The sequence below is a fragment of the Sciurus vulgaris genome (assembly GCF_902686455.1).
Source record: "Sciurus vulgaris genome assembly, chromosome: 3".
In the NCBI taxonomy this organism is placed as follows: Eukaryota; Metazoa; Chordata; class Mammalia; order Rodentia; family Sciuridae; genus Sciurus; species Sciurus vulgaris.
The window spans coordinates 114,451,268-114,473,216 of record NC_136463.1 but is presented as its reverse complement, the minus strand read 5'-3'; the positions used below and the strand labels follow the sequence as shown (position 1 = coordinate 114,473,216).

Sequence of the window (21,949 nt, the reverse complement as noted above, 5' to 3'; positions counted from 1 at the left end):
GACATTCGCTCTGCTTAGCCACACTGACCTTCTGGGAACTCTGACACCTCTGGTCTTTGTGCACAGAATACTTCCCACTTGTCCTTGGCATGGCTGCTCCCTTCGCCACATTGATTTCTGTTCATGTCACATCCTAAGGCCTTCCATAAACACCACATTTTCTGTCCCATCTCGATGTTTTAACTTCTTCAAAGAACTTTGTAGTGCATCTTGTTTATTCATCTGTCCTCTTTGCATATTACTTGTTTTACTAGAAGGAAGCTCCTGAACAGCAGGGGTTTTAGTGTCCTGTGGATTTTTGTTTTGATTTGCATCTCTGTACTTAATTCTAACTTATAATAAATGAATGAAAAATTGAGGTGAATGGTTTAAAAGTAGAGAGAATAAACGGATTGCAATTTCTTTCAAACTATGTTACCTCTGCCATGAACTCATCTCATAATTGAATGAAAAGCATTAAATCCTCAGTCTATTGATGCCCCATTTTCTGACCCTTGTAGGTAGCACAGTTGTTTCAGGAGAGCTCATCTCAGATGAAATATTAGAATATTTTGTAAGTTTCAAAATGTTACTATTTCTCTTCCAATGAAAATGTGAATTTAAATTAGGTATTATTTTAGGACTTCTTTCATTGTTGAGAGCTTTTAAGAATTTGCTTATGTGTTGAAAATCATATGTTGCAACAGAGTTATCTTCCACAGTTTCTCATTGTACATGTAAAGTATTTCATTGATTTGGTGGGTGGGTTATTTTAGAAAAAAAATTGAAAGCAAACCTTGAGACTGAATCTATGAGAGCAGATCAGTAATGCCCAATGAGAAAGGTAGAGATGAACACTGGCCACCTCTTCTATGAATGAGTATCATGACAGATCTTCTGGGAAATGAAGGGAGAAGATGGAGGTGGGCATCTTGGAAGCTAGTCTGGGAAGGGAGACAAGGAGAAGGGAAGGGTTGTCAGAATAGTTCCACTCCCTTGGGATTCAAAGAGACCTTGCAGCCTAGAGCACAGCCACAGGACCTCTGGATTAGTCAGGGACTTGGAACAGCCACTCCCTCCTCCATTCAAAATAAATTAAACAAACAGCCCCTCTCTTCTGTCCTGCCAAGCTGCCCTTATGAAGATAAGTGGCTACAATTCTTTTTCTTTTTTCTCTTTTGGTACCAAGGATTGAAACCATGGGTGCTTAGCCACTGAGCTACATCCCCAGCCCTTTTTATTTATTTATTTATTTTAACTTGAGACAGGGTCTTGCTGAGTTGCTGAAGTTGGCTTTGAACTTGTGATCCTCCTGCCTTAGCCTGGCAAGCTGCCGGAATTACAGGTGTGCACCACCATGCCAGGCTGCAATTCTCTCTCTTTTTTTTTTTTTTTTTTTTGTGGTGCTGGGGAGTGAACCCAGGGCCTTGTGCTTGCGAGGCAGGCACTCTACCAACTGAGCTATCTCCCCAGCCCTTGCAATTCTCTCTTAATAGAAGAAGAGCAAAAGTCTTTTTACTGACAAGGAAAGAGAAGAAAATCTTTGTTTTCTCCTTGTTAACATTTATAACAAGCGTGTCCAAAGGATCACTTCCTCTTGTGCTGTGCCCAGCTGTTAAAAACAAAAACAAAAAAACAAAAAAAAAAAAAATAGTTTATAAGGAAACAGAATTTTAGTAGATTTGACTGATTATACAAAATTTCCTCAGGATATGACATTTTATTCCTTTAGCACATGATAATTTTAGGCAGAGGATCTTTTGGAAACTTTTAGAGTTAAGTATAGCTTTTAAATTTTCATCACATTCCTAAGTTTCTCTACATATTAAATTAATAGAGAGGATTATAAAATTATAAACTCCCTAAAGAGTCATTTAGGTCATTATTAACAACCACCTATCTTTCAGGATGGCTACAAAAAATAAGAGTAATAGAAAATCACTTCGCAGAGAGCTTGGTGGGCAGGTCTTTAATCATAAGAGGATTAGAGCACAAATACTTAGCTTTGAAGATGACCTACTTAGGTTAGCCTTCTGCTCGTGAGGTGCATGAACCTCAACAACTGTCCTCACAGGAGTTTTCCAGCCTCTTTTCAACATTGTTCTTCTCAAAATGTATCTCGAGTAATGCCTAAGGCTTGTTTCTGGGGCGCAAATTCTGAGCTAAGTACTCATTGTTGAATTAACTGGAGTTACAGCTAATGCTGGAATGAGCCTAAGAAGTCAGTTAAAAGTTTTGAGGAAGTGAGTCAATAATCTGTTTTCTGTGTACAGCTTTTTTCCCCTCATCTTCTCACATACTATTTCATTATTCATCAGTGATCTTTGCATAACTAGCTATCATTATCATCATCATACTTAGTCCCATCTCAGGGGCCTTGTTTTTGCTCTTCGAACCTAGATCTCCATATGACTTTTTCCTTCAGGTTATTCAGATCTTTGTCACCTTTATAATGTGATCTTTTCTAGACACTCTTGTAAAATTGCAACCCAGACCCTTACTGCCACATTCAGGATCTCCCTCCCTCCCTCCCTCCCTCCCTCCCTCCCTCCCTTCCTTCCTTCCTTCCTTCCTTCCTCTTTTTTTCTTCCTCTTTCTCCTTAGTACTTAATCAATATCTGTGGTTGCCAGCCTCTGAGATGATCCTCAAAGATATTACCTCTTGATATTCATATGCTTGTGTAGCCACTCCAACACTGAATAAGGCTGACTTATAAAACTGTAAGAGTTTAATTTTTTGTATCAACTTGATTGAGCTACAGGATGCCTAGATAGCTGCTATAACATATCTTGATGCATCTGTGAGGATGTCTCTGGAGAAGATTATAGTATTTGAATCAGTAAAACCAAGTAAAGAGAGTCTACCCTTATCAATGTGGGTAGGCATCATCCTATCTGTTGAGGGTCCAGATAAAACCAAATTTCCCTCTCTGCTAGACTGAGACATCCATCTTCTGCCTTCAGACATCATATAGACATCTCTGGTTCTCAGGCTTTTAGATATGGACAGAACTTACACCATTTCCCCCACCATTCTCAGGCCTCAGACTAAGACTGAATTATACCACTAGCTTTCCTACTTCTCCAACCTGCCATATCTATCTATCATCTCTCTCTCTCTTTCTTTCCATATATATATATGTGTGTGTGTATATACATACATACAGCTTCATATATCTACATATCATATATGTAGATATATGAAGCTGTATCATGGGGATCCTCCAGCACCCCTGTGGAGAAATCCACGTGGTGAGGAGCTGAGGCCTCCTGCCCACAGCCAGCACCAGTTCACCATCCAGATGAGTGATCTTTCTTGAGGCTGTGTCTCCAGGTACAGTTTAGTGTTCAGATGATTGCAGCCCTTGCCAACATCTTTTTTTTTTTTTCTTTGTAGTTGTAGATGAACAGCATGCCTTTATTTTTATGTGGTGCTAAGGATCCAACCCAGTGCCTCACACATGCTAGGCAAACACCCTGCCACTGAGCTACAGCCCCATCCCCTCTTGCCAACATCTTGACTCCAACCTTATGACAAACCGCAAGCCAGAATCACCCAACTAAGCATCTGTTTCTGAATTCTTGGCCCAGAGACACTGTGAGATAATGTTTCTTGGCAGGCTTAGTGGCACACGTCTTTAATCCCAGTGACTCAGGGGGCTGAGATAGGAGGATTGCAAGTTCGAGACTAGCCCCCAGCAACTTTGCAAGAACCTGTCTCAAAATAAAAAACAAAAGGACTGTGGATGTGTCTCAGTGGTTAAGTGCCTCTGGGTTCAATCCATGATACAAAGAGAGAGAGAGTTTCTTGTTTTTTGTTTGTTTTTTCTTTTTTGTCTTTTATTTATTTGAGGTATTGCGGTATTGGAGATTAAACCTAAGGGCACTCAACCACTGAGCGACATTCCCAGTGCTTTTTATTTTTAATTATGAGACAAGGTCTCACTAAGTGGCCCTGGCTGTCCTTGAACTTGAGATTCTCCTGCCTTAGTCTTCTGAGTAGCTGGGACTCCAGGTATGTACCATGGTACCCGCTATGTTTCTTGCTTTGAATTGCTGATTTGTTGCTAGAAATAGACTGATAATACACCTTTTGTGTGTGTGTGTGTGTATGTGTGTGTGTGCACGCACTAGGAATCAAACACAGGGCCTCATGTGTTCTAGGCAAGTGCTCTATCATTGGTCCACATCCCCAGTCCTAACCTATAATTTTACTTATTCATCTTGCTCTTATGTATCTGCTTTCACTAGAATATAAGCTACATGAGGGCAGGAATTTTTTTCCTTTTTGTTCACTGTGGAATCCCAAGCACCCAGAATATCTTTTTCACAACTACCAACCCAGACAGGTATTGTTATCCCCATTTTAAAAATAAAGGGCATAGTAAGGTTAAATAACATATCCAAGATCATGCTGTCTAAACCAGACTTTTCCCCTAGCCTAATGTGCACCACCTGCAGTGTCCCACGTCTATGCATGTTCAAGACAGTAGGATAAGCTGCATGTGGTTGTGCATCACTGGGCAGGCTGGGGCAGGAGGATCACAAGTTCAAGGACAGCCTGGACAGTAGGGTAGTTACTAATGACCGTACTAATGGGATCATTAAGACATTATCTCTGTTGTCATGCATTTAACAACAAAATTGGGAAAACAGGATGAGTATCAGATAACTACCACATAGAACAGGATTTGATGAGTGTCATATGGTGTGTATTGGCTCTCAAAGGGTAGCACAGTCCCTTTTCCAAGAAAAATGACTATCTATGGTTCTCATGCATACATGCCTATGGTTTGTGCCATATTATGTATACAATATGTGCCATATTATGTATCCTAGCTACAACCAATCAAAATGATGCTAATTTCTTAAATTAAAAGTTGACTACTCTAAGCTAGGCAGGCAGCCCAAGAGGGACGTGATATAAGAACTCTTAAAGAGAGCTAGGGACAGTAGCACACACCTGTAATCCCATCAACTTGGGAGGCTGAAATAGGAGGATGACAAGTTCGAGGCCAGCCTCAGCAACTCAGTGAGGCCCTCAGCAACTTAGTAAGACCTTACTTCAAAAATAAAAAAATAAAAAGGGCTGGAGATGTTGTTCAGTGGTAAAGCACTCCTGGCTTCAATCTCAGGTACCAAAAAACAAAAACCAAAACCTAAGAAGCCTGTTTGCTGGGCTAGGGAGATAGCTCAGTTGGTAGAGTGCTTGCCGCAAGCACAGGGTCCCGGATTCGATCCCTAGCACCACAAAGGGGAAAAAAAAAAAAATAAAAGAAGAAGTCTGTTTGCTGAGATAGTGTCCTATTACAATAAATCTGTATCATCCCGAATAACAAACACATATTTAGTCCTTGTAACCAGAAAAGCCTTCTTATACAAAGTGTAGTAAAAAGTCCTACAGTAGTTCAGAATAATCAGAGGTACAAAGAGGGCAAGAGTTGGACACTTTATGGAGAACTGACACATGAGCTGCCACTGAAATAAGCATATTTAACCAATGATTAGAGATCATTTTAATTCATAAAGTATAAGAACCACAAGTACAAAAAGAAGTAATTGTAAATTTTGCTTGACTTGGGCATTGATTATATTTTTGTGTACTAATAATTAGATATACTTTATTTCATATAAACGATATTTCAAACATTATTCATTTTGGTATATTCTAGAAGTACTTGTTACCAGTAGAAAACACTGTCTACAGTTTTGACTAGAAATAACATTAGGGAGCACTTCTCAACCAGTGTTAGAATGTCCAATGATTTATAAAGATGCTTCAGGTGTCATTAAACGTGAAAAGGATCTATTTCCATTTCAAATTTCTTTAATTCCAACAAAGTTCAGGAAAAAAGAGCAGCACCAAGAAATCACAGTAAAATAGGATAAAAATAAATAAATAAAATAGGATAAGGGGGAAAAAGAAGTAATAAATAATTAAAGCTTATAATTCAGAGAGCCACCATTATGACTTTAAGTTTGAGTTTCATTCTGGAAGTGACTGCTTATTTTCTCTGTTATGCCCTAATACGTAACATTCTATGGTGACAGGGAGGGAGAAGAAGAGAGTCCTGCCTTTATATTTTTGTGTAGTCATTCAACAATTATTTATTGAGTTATTTATTGACTAGATGCCTGTCTCTGTGATTTTTATGGCATTCCTTCTATCTAGACTTTTTCTTTTTCCTTTTCTGCATGGTAAACTTCTATCTATCCTGTGAGATTTAACTTAAATATTGCCCACTTTTTGAAACATTCTCTTATTCCACAAAGTTATATACTCCTCCTTCTCTACTCTGACAGCATCTTATTTAACACGCCTTTGTCATACTTCTTATGAATATCCATCTCTGTCATCTCAGACTGAGCGCTTTAGGACGTATCTCCTCCATGCACTAAACATTCCATCCTGGCAACACATAGGAGTTACTCAGCACATGTTTGTTGGATGGATGGTGGACAGATAGAGATGAACAATTGTTGACAACTTGTTGAAAAGTGTAAGAGGGAATTCTGCTTCTGGCTACAATACAGTGGGAGTTGAACACACCCGCTAAGAACAATTAGGAAATCTGGCCAAAATTCCATGAGAATCGTATCTGCAGGCCTCAGAGAGTTCCTGAGTCAGTTCACTGAGTTGAGTCCAACACTCTGTGTAACTTTTCCCCTTGGGAGAACTGCCAAAATTTTAAAACAGCTAAAAGCAGGGCAGTTTTTGACTGTCTCATGGTATTGAGACAAAAATTTGAGTTCTAACCCACCAAAGAGGAGAAACTGTAGTTAATATCCAGATTTCACTTCAAACCCACAAACTCTAACACTTCCTCAGGTCAGCTCGGTCCCCGATTGTATTACGGTGATCTCTGCTACTCAGATGCCTAACAGAATCCTTCCTAGAGGAGAAAACATCATTTAGAGGCACTACATGTTTTTCCTACACAGTGTATGGCATTTGATATGAAACTACCAGGTATAACAAGAAACAGGCCCAAGGGGCAAAGGACAGAGGTTCTAGAGGGATGGAGGACAGGTGACCTAGAAATTGAGTTATCCAAAGTAGACTTCTATGATAAGTTCAAATATATAGGTGATAAGATTGAGAATTTTACTAGAGACCAGAATCTATAAAAATATAAACAAATGAGCTGGGCACGCATCTGTAATCCCAGCGACTCAGGAGGCTGAGGCAGAAGGATCACAAGTTCAAGGCCAATCTCAGCAACTTAGGAAGACCCTATCTCAAAATTGAAAAAAAAGTATTAAAACAAACAAACAAACAAGGGCTGGAGATGTGGCTCAGTGATAAAATATCTTTGGATTCAATCCCCAATATCAATAAAGAAATAAAGAAGTAAAATGACAATTCTATAACTGAAAAGTCACTGATATCGTGAACTCAGTAGATGGGTTTAACAGCATCAGTAACCAAAGTTACCTTTGTCGTCAGGTTATAACTGAAGAGTAGATTAGTAACTACCCCTCACCCCTAATTATAGTATGGAGAGCCCAAAGTATTACAAAAGTAGAAAAAAACAAGGAGTTCAAAAGGGATATGGGACATAGTGAAAAGTCTAACATATACGTAATTTGAGTCCCAGAATGACAGGAGAGAGAAAATAGAGCAGAAGCTTATTTGAAGGGATAATGGCCAAGGACTTTTCAAAAGTGACCAAGGAAAATAAGCCATGATTCAAGAAATGCATTGAATTCTTAGTAGGATTAAAACAATAAAAAGTAGGCATACCATTGTAAAACTGCTAAAATCCAAAAACAAACAAAAATCTTGAAAGCAGCGGGGGTAAGGCAGGGAGAGGGGAAGGAAGGGGACATTACTGTTCAAACAGCAACAATGACACTGATGGCTGACTGCTCAACAGAAATGATAAAAGCCAAAAAGAATAAAAGTACATCTTAAATCAAAGATCAGGATCATTTCTAGAATTCTCTATTTACAAAAATAACCTTTAAGCATGAGGCAGTATGAAAACATTTATAGAATTTCAAGAATGAGGGAGTTTCTAAAGGACTTGCACTTAAAGAAACACCCAAGAGATTTCTTCAGGTGAATGAAAAATCAGTAATGAAGAAAAAAATCACTCAATAATGAAGAAATACAAGAAGGCATGAAGAACTAGAGAGAGAGAGAGAGCAAATAAAGCTAAAGGAATGCTGACCATGCAAAACAGTAATAAAACAATAACACAAAGGGAGGAGGCCATTGAAGTTAAAATCCCTTGTGATCCTAGCACTGTCTAGCAAGTGGTAAAAGTATTATTTTAGTTGCATATTGTAATTTTTAAGGTATTCACTACAGAAAAGAAAATTAAAGAATATATATTTAACAAGTTACAAAAAGGAAAAGAGAAATACAAAAATGTTTAATAATTCAAAAAAGAAGACAAAACAAAAAGAGAAAAGGAACATAAAACAATAAAAAACAAATAGATGGTGGGCTGGGGATATAGCTCAGTTGGTAGAGTGCTTGCCTCGCAAACATGAGGCCCTGGGTTCAATTCTTAGCACCGCAAAAACAAACTAACAAAAAACCAAATAGATGGTATATAGACATTCAGATTCATCAGCAACTTGTAAAATATTAATGGAAATCCTTCAATTAAAAGACAAGAATTGTCAAACTTGATTTTTAAAAAATGACTTGCTGCTTTTAGGAATGGCAATTACACTTGGAAAGTGTTTGGTATATATGCCAAAGCTGGACACGTGTATACGCAATGTGTCTGTTGTGCTGGAGTAATAGAATACCACAGATGGAGTAATTCATAAAGAACAAAAATTCATTTTCTCACAGTTCTGAAGGCTGAGAAGTCCAAGACCAAGATGCTGGCATCTGTGAGGGTTTCATGTGGTGTCATCCCATGATAGAACGCCAAAGTCCAAGAGTGGAAGACTGGGCAGTAAACTTATTCTCTTATGAGGAAACTTTTCACTTGATAATGAGCCACTCTTGCAGCACTAATCCATTCATGAGAACAGAGCCATCATCACCCAATCACCTCTTAAAAGTCTCACCTTCAGGGCTGGGGTTGTGGTTCAGTGGCAGTGTACTCACCTAGCATGTGTAAGATCCTGGATTCGATCCTCAGCACCACATAAAAATAAATGTATTATGTCCACCTACAACTAAAAAATACAAAAAAAAGTCTCACCTTCTGGGCTGGAGATATAGCTCAGTTGATAGAGTAGTAAAGGTCTCACATTTTTTTTTTTTTAAGGTCTCACTTTTTAAAAAAATATTGATAGACCTTTATTTTATTCATTTATTTATATGCGGTACTGAGAATCAAACCCACTGCCTCACAAATGCTAGGCAAGGGCTCTACCACTGAGTCACAACCACAGCCCCATCACCTTTTAATACTATTACAATATGAGTTTTGGAGGGGACATTCAAACCATAGCACCCAACAGTTTACTCTAGAAATATGCCCATGAGAAAGCATGCATAGAAAGTTCATAAGGACATTACTTGTAATGACCAGAAACTAGAATATTCATCAACAAAATAATGGATAAATTCATACAGTGATATAGTATCAGTGATACAGTGGTTGACATATGCACTACAGCATGAATGAATCTTGTAGAAGTAATGTCTATCAAAAGAAGCCAGAAACAGAAGAGTACAACATGTATTATTTCATTACTATAAAATTCTAAAACTGGCAAACTAATCTATGATATTAGAAGCTAGGATGATTACTTTTGGAAGGGTGTATCAGCCAAAAGAGTTTAATGTTTTCATTTTGTTGATGATTAGATGGGTATGTTTTATAAAAATTCACCAAGTTGTGTATTTATGGTTTGTGCGTATGCATGTTGTATTTCAATAAAAATTACATCAATAAAGCATGAAAACTGACAGCAAGGTCAGTTCAGTTATATTTTAAAATATAAGAAACTTAGCATGTTTCATAAATCCACAGGGAAGCACGTTTTTAAAGATCAGTTAAGCCATAGATGGGAAAACGAGGATTTATTCACCAGTACAGTATTTAAAGTCCTTATTATAGTCCAAGAGCTATCTGAGGTGTTGGGGATCCAAAAATTAATTAACACTTAGTCCCTGTTTTCAGTGTGGTCACATTCTAGGTGAGAAAGATACCAAGAATGATTATGGTTGTCAAAAGCTACATATTTTGATCACTTCCCTTGTATTAATCATTGTGCTGTGCAATTTTGCAGCACCTTAGCTATGTTCACTATAACAATTCAATGAAGTAGATATTTATCCCTTTTCTTCGTAAGAAAATACAGAAGAAAAGATAAGCTGCCCAAGGTATAACCACCAAGATAAAATCTTGGGGTCTGTCCTGACTTCAAAGCCTTGTTCTTTCTGGTACCTTATGCTGCCTTTGGATTGTGGCTTAAGAGAGAAAGAACTGTGTGGTAAGATTGCAAGTGAAAGTTGAAATAAATTCCAGTGATGATATCTTGGAAAAGGTGGTATAGATAGATGGCCTGGACCTCTGGGGATGAGCAGAGAATAATATTTGATGGCCTGGAAATTGATTTCAAGAAATAAAAGTTTTTCACCTGAGTGAGTAAAGCCTGGGCTTTCAGAGGCAGAGGCAAGAGGTGTACAGTGGACCTGAGATGGCCAAGTGCTATTTCTCAGGAGGAGGATCAAAGGGACTAGCTGCTCTATAGCAGGTTTTCAACCAAGTGCCTTGGTTTCAGGTCCTCAGAACCTACCTCCTACAATGGTGTCTGGTATCTCCTGAATCTTTCTGGTTTTTCTTCCTTTGGATTCTAGGATCATACTGTATATTTAATTTTGTTCTTTTTTTTTTTTTTTTTTCCGGTGTATGGGGGAATTCTGGGAATTGAACTCGGGGGCACTCAACCAGTGAGCCACATCCCCAGCCCTATTTTGCATTTTATTTACAGACAGGTTCTCACTGAGTTGCTTAGCACCTCACTGTTGCTGAGGCTGGCTTTGAATTTGTCATCCTCCTGCCTCTGCATCCTGAGCTGCTGGAATTGCAAGCGTGCATCACCACACCTGGCTGTACATTTAATTTTATAGCCAGCTTTTTTTCTTAAACTTTCCTGATGAGCATGCTGTCAAATAAAAGGGCTTGTTGCCAAAATGTCCACTCCAATTATCTTTAAGCCACCATAGGGAGAGAGTTCTAGATTCTTGCCAGAGTTCAAGCCAAGGTAGACTCATGTGTCATCTAAGTGCTTATAAAACAGCAGGAAGGAACACTATCTGCATTAAAAAAAAAAAAACTGTCTTGGAACACTTATCCTCATGCTAGTAAATCTTGGATGATGAAACTTTTAAGCAAGATAGCATGCAGTCAGCAAAAGCTCATATCTTATGAATTTGGATGTATTTATTTATTTGGGGGTAATTTTAAGTAGTCTATCCTATTAGGTTATTGGTCCAGTTGATATGTGAGTGACCTAAATTAACAATGGCTTACTTCTCTCTTCTCTCTCATTACAATCTGAGTGTGATATGACAGCTTCACCTACAACCCACCCATCTTCTTTTTAAAAAAAATATTTTTAGTTGTAGATGGACACAATATCTTTATTTATTTGAACCCAATGCCTCACACGTGCTAGGCAAGCACCCTACCACTAATCCACAACTCCAACCCCAACCCACCTTTTTATCCTAGGGTTTCCTTTGGTCACAATTAAAGGTGGCTAATACAACTCAGCAAGCGGAAAAGGGGAAATAAATATGGTATGAGGAGCACACTCCTACCTTTGAAGGGAGGATCTGTATGTTGAACATTTCACATGTGCTTGCTCATTATCCAGAAGTTACCAGAAGACTAGGAAATAATCTGTCCTGGTGGCAAGTTCTCTGAGCTGTAAGAAGCTGAGATCAAATATTGGGAACAACCAATGGCCTCTGCCATATTCCGAGCTCAGTAATATCAAGCATTGAATTTAGGTTAAGGTGACTGGTAAGTTCTGATCTTTGTAGTAAGGCTTGATTCCACTCTTTAATATTAAAATCATAATGCACACAGAATTTAAAAATAAAACCATATAGGTAAAATTTTTGTGATTTTAAATAAACCTAAGAGGATATGGAAACTGAGTGCTTTGTGCTCCTTTTATTCACTAGAATTAAGGAATTCCACTCCTTCCTCCATTTTAGTCTGTGAAATCAAGCTCTTTCAGACTTACTTTTCTTATAAGTTTTGCCAGCTAGTGACTTTCTACAACCTGGGCATAAAGATATGCATCTTCATAATGAATAAAAAGAGACCAAGGCAGAGATAGTTGATGGAAATGTCCTTCTACCCTATAGGAACAGCAAAAAAGATATGGCTATGTTTCATAGAACTATCAAAGAATTTGCTTTGATGAAGTGTTAAGTTACGAACATTCATAAGGACATCAATCTTGTTTTCCCGTGCAATACTAAATGTCTGAATATTCATAATCTAGTCACTTGTTCTCTATTCTTAAAGGTATAATTTGAACAAAAGGATTTTGTAAAGCTCTTAAGACTTTTGAAATTATTACACATTGCAAAGATAATCTTTAAGGAGAAGCCTGTAATTCTCACTGGTTATCTTCCTGAGAGTTTGTTGCCTTGGTAATAATGCTGTTATCTACATGTCTGAATAGCTAAACAATCTAAAGACTCATAATTTTGCTTTGTCAAGTCAGAAGAGAATCACTGACACACTTCTCTATCTCCATATGTATAAATGGAGAGAAAAAAAATTCTGTTACACTAGTTGATTTAACAACTATTTAACAAGGGAAATTGCCTTTGTGTGCGTGAACTGTCTAATATTCTTATCTTCAGGAATTCCTGTTAAATCTTATTCTTGAGTTATTTAACAGTGTTTTTTTCTTTATTTTCCATAGATTGTCCTTCATCCGCCTGGGTTCAGTTCAAAGATAGCTGTTACATTTTTCTTCAAGAAGCCATCAAAGTTGAGAGTATAGAGGATATCAGAAATCAGTGTACTGACCATGGTAAGGGGCTTTTATTCCCCTCTCTCACAAATTAGTAGCATTCACTAATATTTTTTTAAATGGTTCTATCACACTTTTCACTGGGTTCCTAGAATTAACGTCCTATTCTTATTCTACAACATGCAAACCATGGGTCGTGGAATTGAATGTACATTTAATCCTTAAATCAGAGGACAGTTGTTGGATGATACTGTCCATAATAGTGACAGAACCTTAGCAACATCAGTGTCTATGTGTGTACCTTGAGCCATACATTGTACTTAAGCACTTCATATTTCACCTGGCTTTAACTATCATAAAGAAAACTGTCAAGCAGTTTATTTATCTTCCTTTTATTAAGTTCAGTTATGTGTTCAAGGCCACACAGGCATTAACAGGATGAGCCAGGTTTCAAACGTAGGGTGGTGCTTGGACTTGGACATGTGCTGGTACTCCCCTCTCACAGAGGACTGCCCTCCCTGCCCAAGATCTGTCTAGGCTACTGTCCTCAGAGATAGTCCTCCCCCTTCACTCATATAGTATGAGCAATCTGTTTACCCTCTCTTTGAATCTAGGTTGGTCTTTGACCTACTTTACCCAGTTAAATGCAGCTCATGTGACATACTGGGACCTTTGAGACCAGGCCTTAAGAGGACAAACCTCTGGAAACCAAGAGAATAAGGTGATTCAAAAAGAAGATAGTCAGCTCTGCCAAATGCTGCTGATAGTTAAGTAGGATGGGAACAAGGAACTGATCACTAGATACAATCATCTACATGTCATTTAGAATTTGGATTGTAGAAATCTCTGTGGAGTGTTTGAAACAAAATACTGAGTGAAGAGGGTTTAAGAAAAAAAAAATAGGAAGAGAGGAATTGAGGAAAACTAGTACAAATAACTTATCTCTTGCTAAATATCCAAGAACAGTAGAGCAAAAGTATCTGAAGGGGGATGATGATATATGATAAATGGCAAGAGCTAAGCTCCAGGCAGAAATAGTATCAATTTATCTAAATCCTATAACACAATCCATAGGTTTAGCCTACAATTTAAAGATAGCCTTGACTCAGTGTAAAAACAGTATTCCTAAAAGCAAGGTTAATGTTTGACACACAGTACCTTGGCAAATTGTCTTCCCTGAATTTCATTTTCGTAATTTGTAAATTAGTTAAAATTATCATTTTGTAGAGTTATAAAAATATACCTAGGTCTGTTGGATTTTAGGCTTAAAATTCTTCATCACTTTTGTTATTCTATTCCAAGAGTGCTGTTTGAGGCATGCAATGTGGGCAAAAGTCAGATTACATAAGCCCACAAAGTGAGACTGGTAAGAATAAGATAAAAGGGCTATTTGCCAGTTAGAATATATACTCAATTTCACATTGTGAAATATTTTAGATAAAAAAAATGCCCCCCCCCCCTTTTCTTTTGAGTCAGGGTCTTGCTATGTTGTTCAGGCTGGCCTTGAGCTTGAGATTCTTTTGTCTCATACTCTCCAGTAGCTAGATGACAGGTACATGTCACAGAACCGGCAAAATTCTTTTTTTATGGTGCTGAAGATTGAACCCAGGATCATGCACATGCAAAGCATACACTCTACTATTGAGCTATATTGATATACCCAGACCTGTTTTTAAAGGTGTTCTTGGAGTGAAGGCAATTCCTGTTTTTTTTTTTGGCTTTTGGCTTTTGGCTTTTGGCACCGTCATTAATTCAAACTAAAACTATGCTGTGAGCAAGTATCTTTTCAACTAAAATATATGATCTGGTGACTCAAGAGTCTTTGGGTCTTACTAAAGATAGTTTTCATGACTGTGAAACCTAAAATCTCTTGATCATTTACGTGTTTTCTTAATAATAATCACAACTCCAGCATTTAGAAGTGTCCTCTACCTAAAAAAACACAATTTCCAACAACTCACCAATATAACATTTTAGAGGCCTATCAAATTGTACTAAAGGGCTGGGGTGGTAGAGTGCTTGCCTAGCACGTGTGAGGCACTGGGTTCGATTCTCAGCACTGCATATAAATAAAAGAAAAATAATGGTCCACCAACAACTAAAATATTTTTTTAAAAATTGTATTAAAGATTCTTTAATTAAAATCATACTTATTATAGGAGAAAATGAAAGCAAATATAGTTTTTAATTCACATAGTTAATACATATTATTTTCCCTTGGAAAATTCTTAGCTATCAAATGGTGTACAGCATAGGCTCTTAGAAAAAAAGATAAAATTTGCCAATATTACTTTATTTCAAGGCAGCTGAATAAAATAGCAATTTTGCTGGTCTTACAAGATTTTTTTTTTTTTTTTTGATTGAACCCAGGGCCTTGTGGTTGCAAGGCAAGCACTCTATCGACTGAGCTATCTCCCCAGCCCCTTACAAGATTTTCTTTAATGAAGTTTCCTCTCCAACTATTTTGTCCTTTCTCTTTTAAAAACAATTTCTATGTTTTCCCTGATAAAGTGGATGATGATATATAATGGGGGTGGAGGTGGGGGGGTGAGAGAAGAATGGAAGAACTTTAGATAACGTAGAGGGAAATGAGAGGTGGGGTATGAAAAATGGTGGAACAAGACAGACATCATTACCCTATGTACATGTATGATTTCATGAATGGTATGAATCTACATTATGTACAACCACAGAAACAAAAAGATGTACCCCATTTGTGTACAGTGAGTCAAAATGCGGTCTGTAAAAATAAAAAAAAATTTAAAATAAGTAAAAAAACAATTTCTATGGGGCTGGGATTGTAGCTCAGTGGTAGAGCACTTGCCTAGCAGGCATGTGTGAGGCACTGGGTTTCATCACAACACCACATACAAAAATTTTTTTAAAATTTCTATTAGTTATATTTAGACATAAGAATATATTTCAATTACAAGCCATATTGAGGCTGGGAGTCAAGAAAACATGTTCCTATATCCTTATAAGCTTGTATGACCCAGAAGATCAAAGTTCATTGTCAGCATTAACATTTGTCTTAGTTAAGTAACTGTTGGACTATACTGAAGCAAAATGAATGTGTTGATTTATTTCCTCTATGACCCAAAGGTAGTCGATCATAATTATTGTTTTAGCATACCAAGCAAAACTGAATTAAAAACACCAAATAACTTTGCGGCCTGAAGGTTGTGTGTTTTATATTTTGTTTTTTTTCTTTCTCAGTGCTAGGAATTGAAGCCAGGGCCTTGTACATGGTAGGAAATTACTCTCCTAATGAGCTATATCCCTAGCTCTTTGGCCTGAGTTTTGATTGCTATATTTAAAAGTCCATTAACTCTACTTATAGCAGGGTAGCTATTTAGGAATTTCACATAGTATATACAAATCTGTTCATAAAATGTCTTTTTTTTTTTTTTTTTTTTTTTTTGTGGTACTGAGGATCGAACCCAGCGCCTTGTGCTTGTGAGGCAAGCACTCTACCAGCTGAGCCATCTCCCCAGCCCCCATAAAATGTCTTATACTTAAATAAAATTGTCTTTTTTTTCTACTTAAAAGTTTACAAATTTAGGGGCTGAAGTGTGGTGTAGTGGTAGAGTACTTATCTAGCATGCATGAGGCCCTCAGTTCAATCTCTAGTATGCACACAAAATTATAAATTGTCATACTTTGATTTTTTAAAGTTCTTCATATGTGGCTAATATTCCTTCTGTGTATTTGATAATCCTATACATTTACTTCTACTCTGGAAATACACATTTCATAGATGAATCAGAAAGCTAGCTAAATTTAGTTAGTATTACTTACATATTTTTAAGAAGGATAGTGTTTTGTTTAGTAGAACAGTAGAGTAGATCAACAGTGCTGGGGTCCAGCCCTAGCAGCAGTGGGGGGTCCTGGGTGGATGGGAGGCTTTGGGGAGGTGGAGAAACAGCACACAGAGACACCAAGTGTTCTGAGGCTGAATCTGAATCTTTATTATTCACAGAATCTTTTTGTATGTTTTTTCTTTGGTATCGATTACATCATTTCATGGTTAATACAATGAAATGTTAAGTAAAAAAATCTTTAAGAGTATATAATTAATGATCTTTTTCAAGAAACATGTTCTTACTGCATGATAGCTTAAAAAAAAAAAAAAAAAAAAAAAAAAAAAAACCCAGTTCCCATCAAGGTAGAGGGCACCAGGCTGCGTTTAGTCTTAATTTTCCTGAAAGAATATGTCATTAAGTTTTTATAGAAGTTACCCTTTCCAAGAACTCTAATGTTAGTTATTATCAGTGAAAAGTTTTTGTTATTCCTAACAAAATAGGGGAATCAGTTTATAGTTAATATTTATTCTATTTCATGTACTTAATGGCAGACTAAAACTCTATTTTGATCTTTAAAGGACTAGACATAGGAAGAATACAAATTGTACTTATGATTAACCTATTTATTTTTTTAAGTGGGAAAAATGTCCTTAAGCTTAATCATAAACACTAAGCAAGCAATGAAGACCAAACACCACATCAAAGCTCAGAGGAATACATTCTCATATACCTATATATAACTTTTAGAGTTATATATAAAGAAATCACAGGCTCCTTACAAATTTGAGCAAATCATAATTGCTTATTTGTGATTTCATCTAAGTATTAATATTAAACTTTATTTTATGTTATTTTGTGTCCCAGCACCATGAAATCTCCCCAGTATTCGCTATAATCTGAATCTAAGGACATATTGATTATTAGTTAAAAGCAACTGCACATGAAGACATGCCATGCTTATGGCCCCCAAGAGGGAAGATGATCTTTCAACAGAACCGTGTCAAGTGTTGGAGTGAAGGAAATAAATGCGGCACAACACGAATTGTTTTTTCTCTATGTATGAAGAAAAAAAAAACTACTAAAATCTTTACATTTGGAAAAAGTCTTCACAGTCATACAAAATCATTTCTTAGACCTACCATTGGGAGTATGGAAAATAAGTCACTTATTACTTTTTGGGCTGCAGATAGCTACATTTATACTATTCCCAGTGTTTTGTGCTACTTTACTCAATGTGCTAATTTTCTCTCTTTTATTAATTAATTATTTAGGAAAATAATTGTGAGATGCTAAAGTATCTTATTTTATAACGTTTATCTTTATAACAAGTTATATTTTCACTCTTTCCTTTTAGTCATATGTCATAAAAAAGAATTAAAAACCCAAATTACATCTCAGTAGATAGTGTCACTGGTGATGCATTGAGCACATGCATTCTTTGGGGATTTATGCTGTCATTTAAGAAAATGAAAGTGTGTCTTATTTGCCTGACATCATAATTTAAGTATGTACAACATTTAATTAGATTACAACATAAAAATCACTGAAGTTCCAGTGGCCGCCACAAGGTCAAAGAAAAGGATAAAAACTCCTCCTCTCTGGATACTTAAGCCTAAACTATTACCTAGTTAAATATTTCTCCTGAGGATTTTTCTTGAGTGGTGTTTTGGTCACATTTCACCAGTAAGTACTAGGGTAAAACAGATTAAAGTCTATGTGACATTTAATAGACAGGTCATAGGAGCTAGAGCTGATAAAAAAAGTCATCAAGTTTTTAAAAGGTGAACTGACTCAGAATCTTGCTGAATTCTGTGGTCTAAAGTATTAAGTATTTTAAAGGTCAGTCTCATTTTTCTTTTAAAAGTTTTTCATGATTACATAATTAAGACATGATCATTATAGAAAAACATACATGAAAATTTTAAAAAATTAAAATCACCCTAGGAGCTGGGGTTGTAGCTCAGTGGCAGATTGCTTGCCTAGCATGTGTGCATCACTGAGTTTGATTCTCAGTACCATATATACATAAATAGAATAAAGGTCCATTGACAACTAAAAAAATAATAATTTTAAAAAAAAGGGAAAAAATCACCCTAAACTGCACTACTCTGAGGTACTCATTGCTAACATTTTGGTAACTATGCTTCTGGACTATGGTAACTATCCTTCTAGATTGTTTCTGATTTTTCAGTGTTATAACAGGTAATAATTGTGCCTGTGATTTGTGAAAAAAAATTTGTGTATTGATGAACATATGATTAATGATTTTGCCTATTTGTTTAGGAGCCAATGAATATCTTAGCATATATTGATTAAAGATTTGCTGGATCAAAAAATATATGCTTGTTTTAGAGTTTTTGGCCTATATCGCCAAATTGTCTCCAAAAAGTTGATACTGCTTTTAGTTCCTATTTTTCTACAATGAAAGCCAGAACTGTTTAATTTGCAAACATGAAAGTCTGCTTATTTTATTTTTTTCATCTTTTAGTAGCAAGATTGAGTATTTTTTTTGGGGGGGGCATGGTGGGTACTGGGGATTGAACTCAGGAGCACTCAACCACTGAGCCACATCCCAACCATATTTTGTATTTTATTTTATTTAGAGACAGGGTGTCTCACTGAGTTACTTAGTGCCTCGCTGTTGCTGAGGCTGGCTTTGAACTCAAGATCCTCCTGCCTCAGCCTCCTGAGCTGCTGGGATTACAGGTGTGTGCCTCCACACCTACAAGATTTTGAGTTTTCACACATTTCTTGTGTTATATTTCTCTTCAGAAAGGCAAACTGTCTTTTTAACACTCTGAGACCAATTTTTTTTCCTTATTAAGGTGCCTGCAATTTTTTTTAATATTCATAATAGAGCTATAGGTTTCCAATTTCTGATTTTCCTTTTTAACAATATGTTTTGACTTGGGGCCCTATAGTTTTCTTTTGTCCTGTAGTTAAATTTATTGTCCCCTGTCCATAAGGCCTCTTTTAAATGATGTAATGGTGAAAAAAATACAGCTCATAATTTTTAAACCTCATGTAATTTTTACTGATTCTTGAGCATGCTCTCCCCCCTTAAAATAATTTCAGGAGCAGACATGATAAGCATACATAATGAAGAAGAAAATGCTTTTATACTGAATACTTTCAAAAAGCAATGGAAAGGCCCAGATGACATCCTCCTAGGCATGTTTTATGATACAGATGGTAAGTGTGACTGTTTTTCTATGTTAGTAAAGCTTAGGGCTTTTTGATTCTTCAGTTTTCTAGATTAAGTTGATGTTTCCTGGGGCCTCCAGGTATTGCATTTTCAATGTGCACCTATGACTTGTACCATAGCATTCTCCTAAGTAGCTCGATGTGTTTGACAAATGAGACAGTCGATCCTCTTTTCTGGATAAAAATGTTTCTAGGCTCAGTATTTTTGTAATATAGCAGTCATAAAACTTAATTTTAGTTGAGAGCAGTTAATAGGATAAGGTTAGAGTAAATTATCCTTATGTTATATAATGTAAATGTATATTTTGTCACTACAGAAAGTTGGAAGGGACATAGTTAAACATTTTCAAAAGAAATGAAGTTACTAAGGTTACTATTAATATTTTAACTTTAAAAAATTTCCCATGACAGTGTATCTTTCCTTACAAAATGGAACCTTTCCCAGAATCTACTTAAAATAAATACTTTTGGTGATTTGGCTGCATAGAGAATATACTCCTTTTTCTATTTTTAATCCAAAAATTTAATATCTAAAATTGACTTTACATAACTTTCTTCCTTCAATCCAAAATATTTTTCTTTGGCTTTAATACATATTTAAACTGTCATAATGTTGAAAATGTTCCTTAATTGACAGATGCAAGTTTCAAGTGGTTTGATAGTTCAAATATGACATTTGATAAATGGGAAGACCACGGAGATGCTGAGGATCTAGTTGACACCTGTGGTTTTCTCCACACCAAGACAGGTGAATGGAAGAAAGGAAATTGTGAAGTTTCTTCTGTGGAAGGAACACTTTGTAAAGCAGCTAGTAAGTATGATTGAATGTCTTTTTTTCCATTCTAAGAGGGGTGGGAAAAGTAAAGTTGGTTTTCAGACAATATTTTTCTGAGATTAGTATTACTCACTAAATAAATGGGGTGAGAATTCAGAATATAGTAGGGTGGTTTGTTCTTAAGTCGCTTGGAAATTAAATATTACATTTCAGATGCAGGGCCAGATTATGCAAACCAGGTGCAATTGAACTCTATCTGCTTAAAGATTCCAAGAGATCAAAAATATCTTGTTTTTCAAAAGAATTACCATAACATTTTGTTGTGTGATTTGATTGAGCAGCAGTGGTGACTGAGAAGCAGTGATGAAGGATAACTGTGTATAATCGCAGAATTCTGTTACTTTACAGGGAATTAGATTCTTTACAAGAAGTAACACCCTTCACTTAGGCAAACAGAGAAATTACATCATAGTTCATGATGTATTCTAGATTAAAATAGTAAATTTTCTTCTGATTTATTAAAATGAATTTTAGTGAACAAAATTGTCCTGTTTCACAATATTCTGATGTTATTTGTTAAACATTGTACAAAGTTTGTGCTTCTAAATTCTGGAGAATAAATCCTTTCTCAGTAAAGAAATTTAAAATCCCAAAATATGAATTTGGGATGGTTGAAAAATGACACAAGACAGACATTTCCCCATTTTGCATCCTTAGTATTCTCTCCTGCTTTAACTATAAACAAAACTCAGACATTTGGCTCTGGTTATTTCCTTTTTTAACATATAAAATTACACATTTTTTGATGTACTACAGCAGGGTCTTTGAATATAATTAGTTTTATTTTAAGTACATAAATGTCATAGTGTCACAGAATTTAAATATTTGATTTTTTAAAATTAGTTCTTTTTACATACTGTACTTCAGGGCACTGATGTATAAAACAAATTTTTAATTAAATGATAAACATCAGAAATAGCAAATCCATACTAACAAGGTAAGGTCATGGTGTTTAATTTTACCTTTTCTTCCTATACTCTCCACCAGAATTCTCTTTATTTCCTTCCTCTGTCTTCTCAAGTTCCCTTATTCTTTTTCCATCAACCAAGTTGATGCCTTTTGTTTAGGGCTTTATATCTGTCTTTAAGAGCTACATTTAATAACAGAGACCAGTGACAAAGCAGTAGAATAGGAATATTAAACTAATGGTGTTCATGTTTAACACTGTGTAAGTGTTTAAAGTTAATCTTATAATAAAGCATAGTAAATTTTT

The 21,949-nt window shown here is 36.1% G+C and overlaps 1 protein-coding gene across 5 annotated transcripts in view; it reads left to right on the top strand.

Moving 5' to 3' along the window:
• LOC306656497 (CD302 antigen) overlaps positions 1-21,949 on the top strand; it is a 144,602-nt gene that overhangs the window by 112,203 nt on the left and 10,450 nt on the right. For 4 of the 5 annotated variants that reach the window (XM_079131748.1, XM_079131751.1, XM_079131749.1 and 1 more), the window contains 3 exons: positions 12,844-12,954; positions 19,773-19,889; positions 20,539-20,712. In XM_079131748.1, the coding sequence (XP_078987874.1) occupies positions 12,844-12,954; positions 19,773-19,889; positions 20,539-20,712 (402 nt within the window). The remainder of the gene's footprint in view (positions 1-12,843; positions 12,955-19,772; positions 19,890-20,538; positions 20,713-21,949) is intronic. The other variant, XM_079131750.1, reaches the window with a different exon arrangement.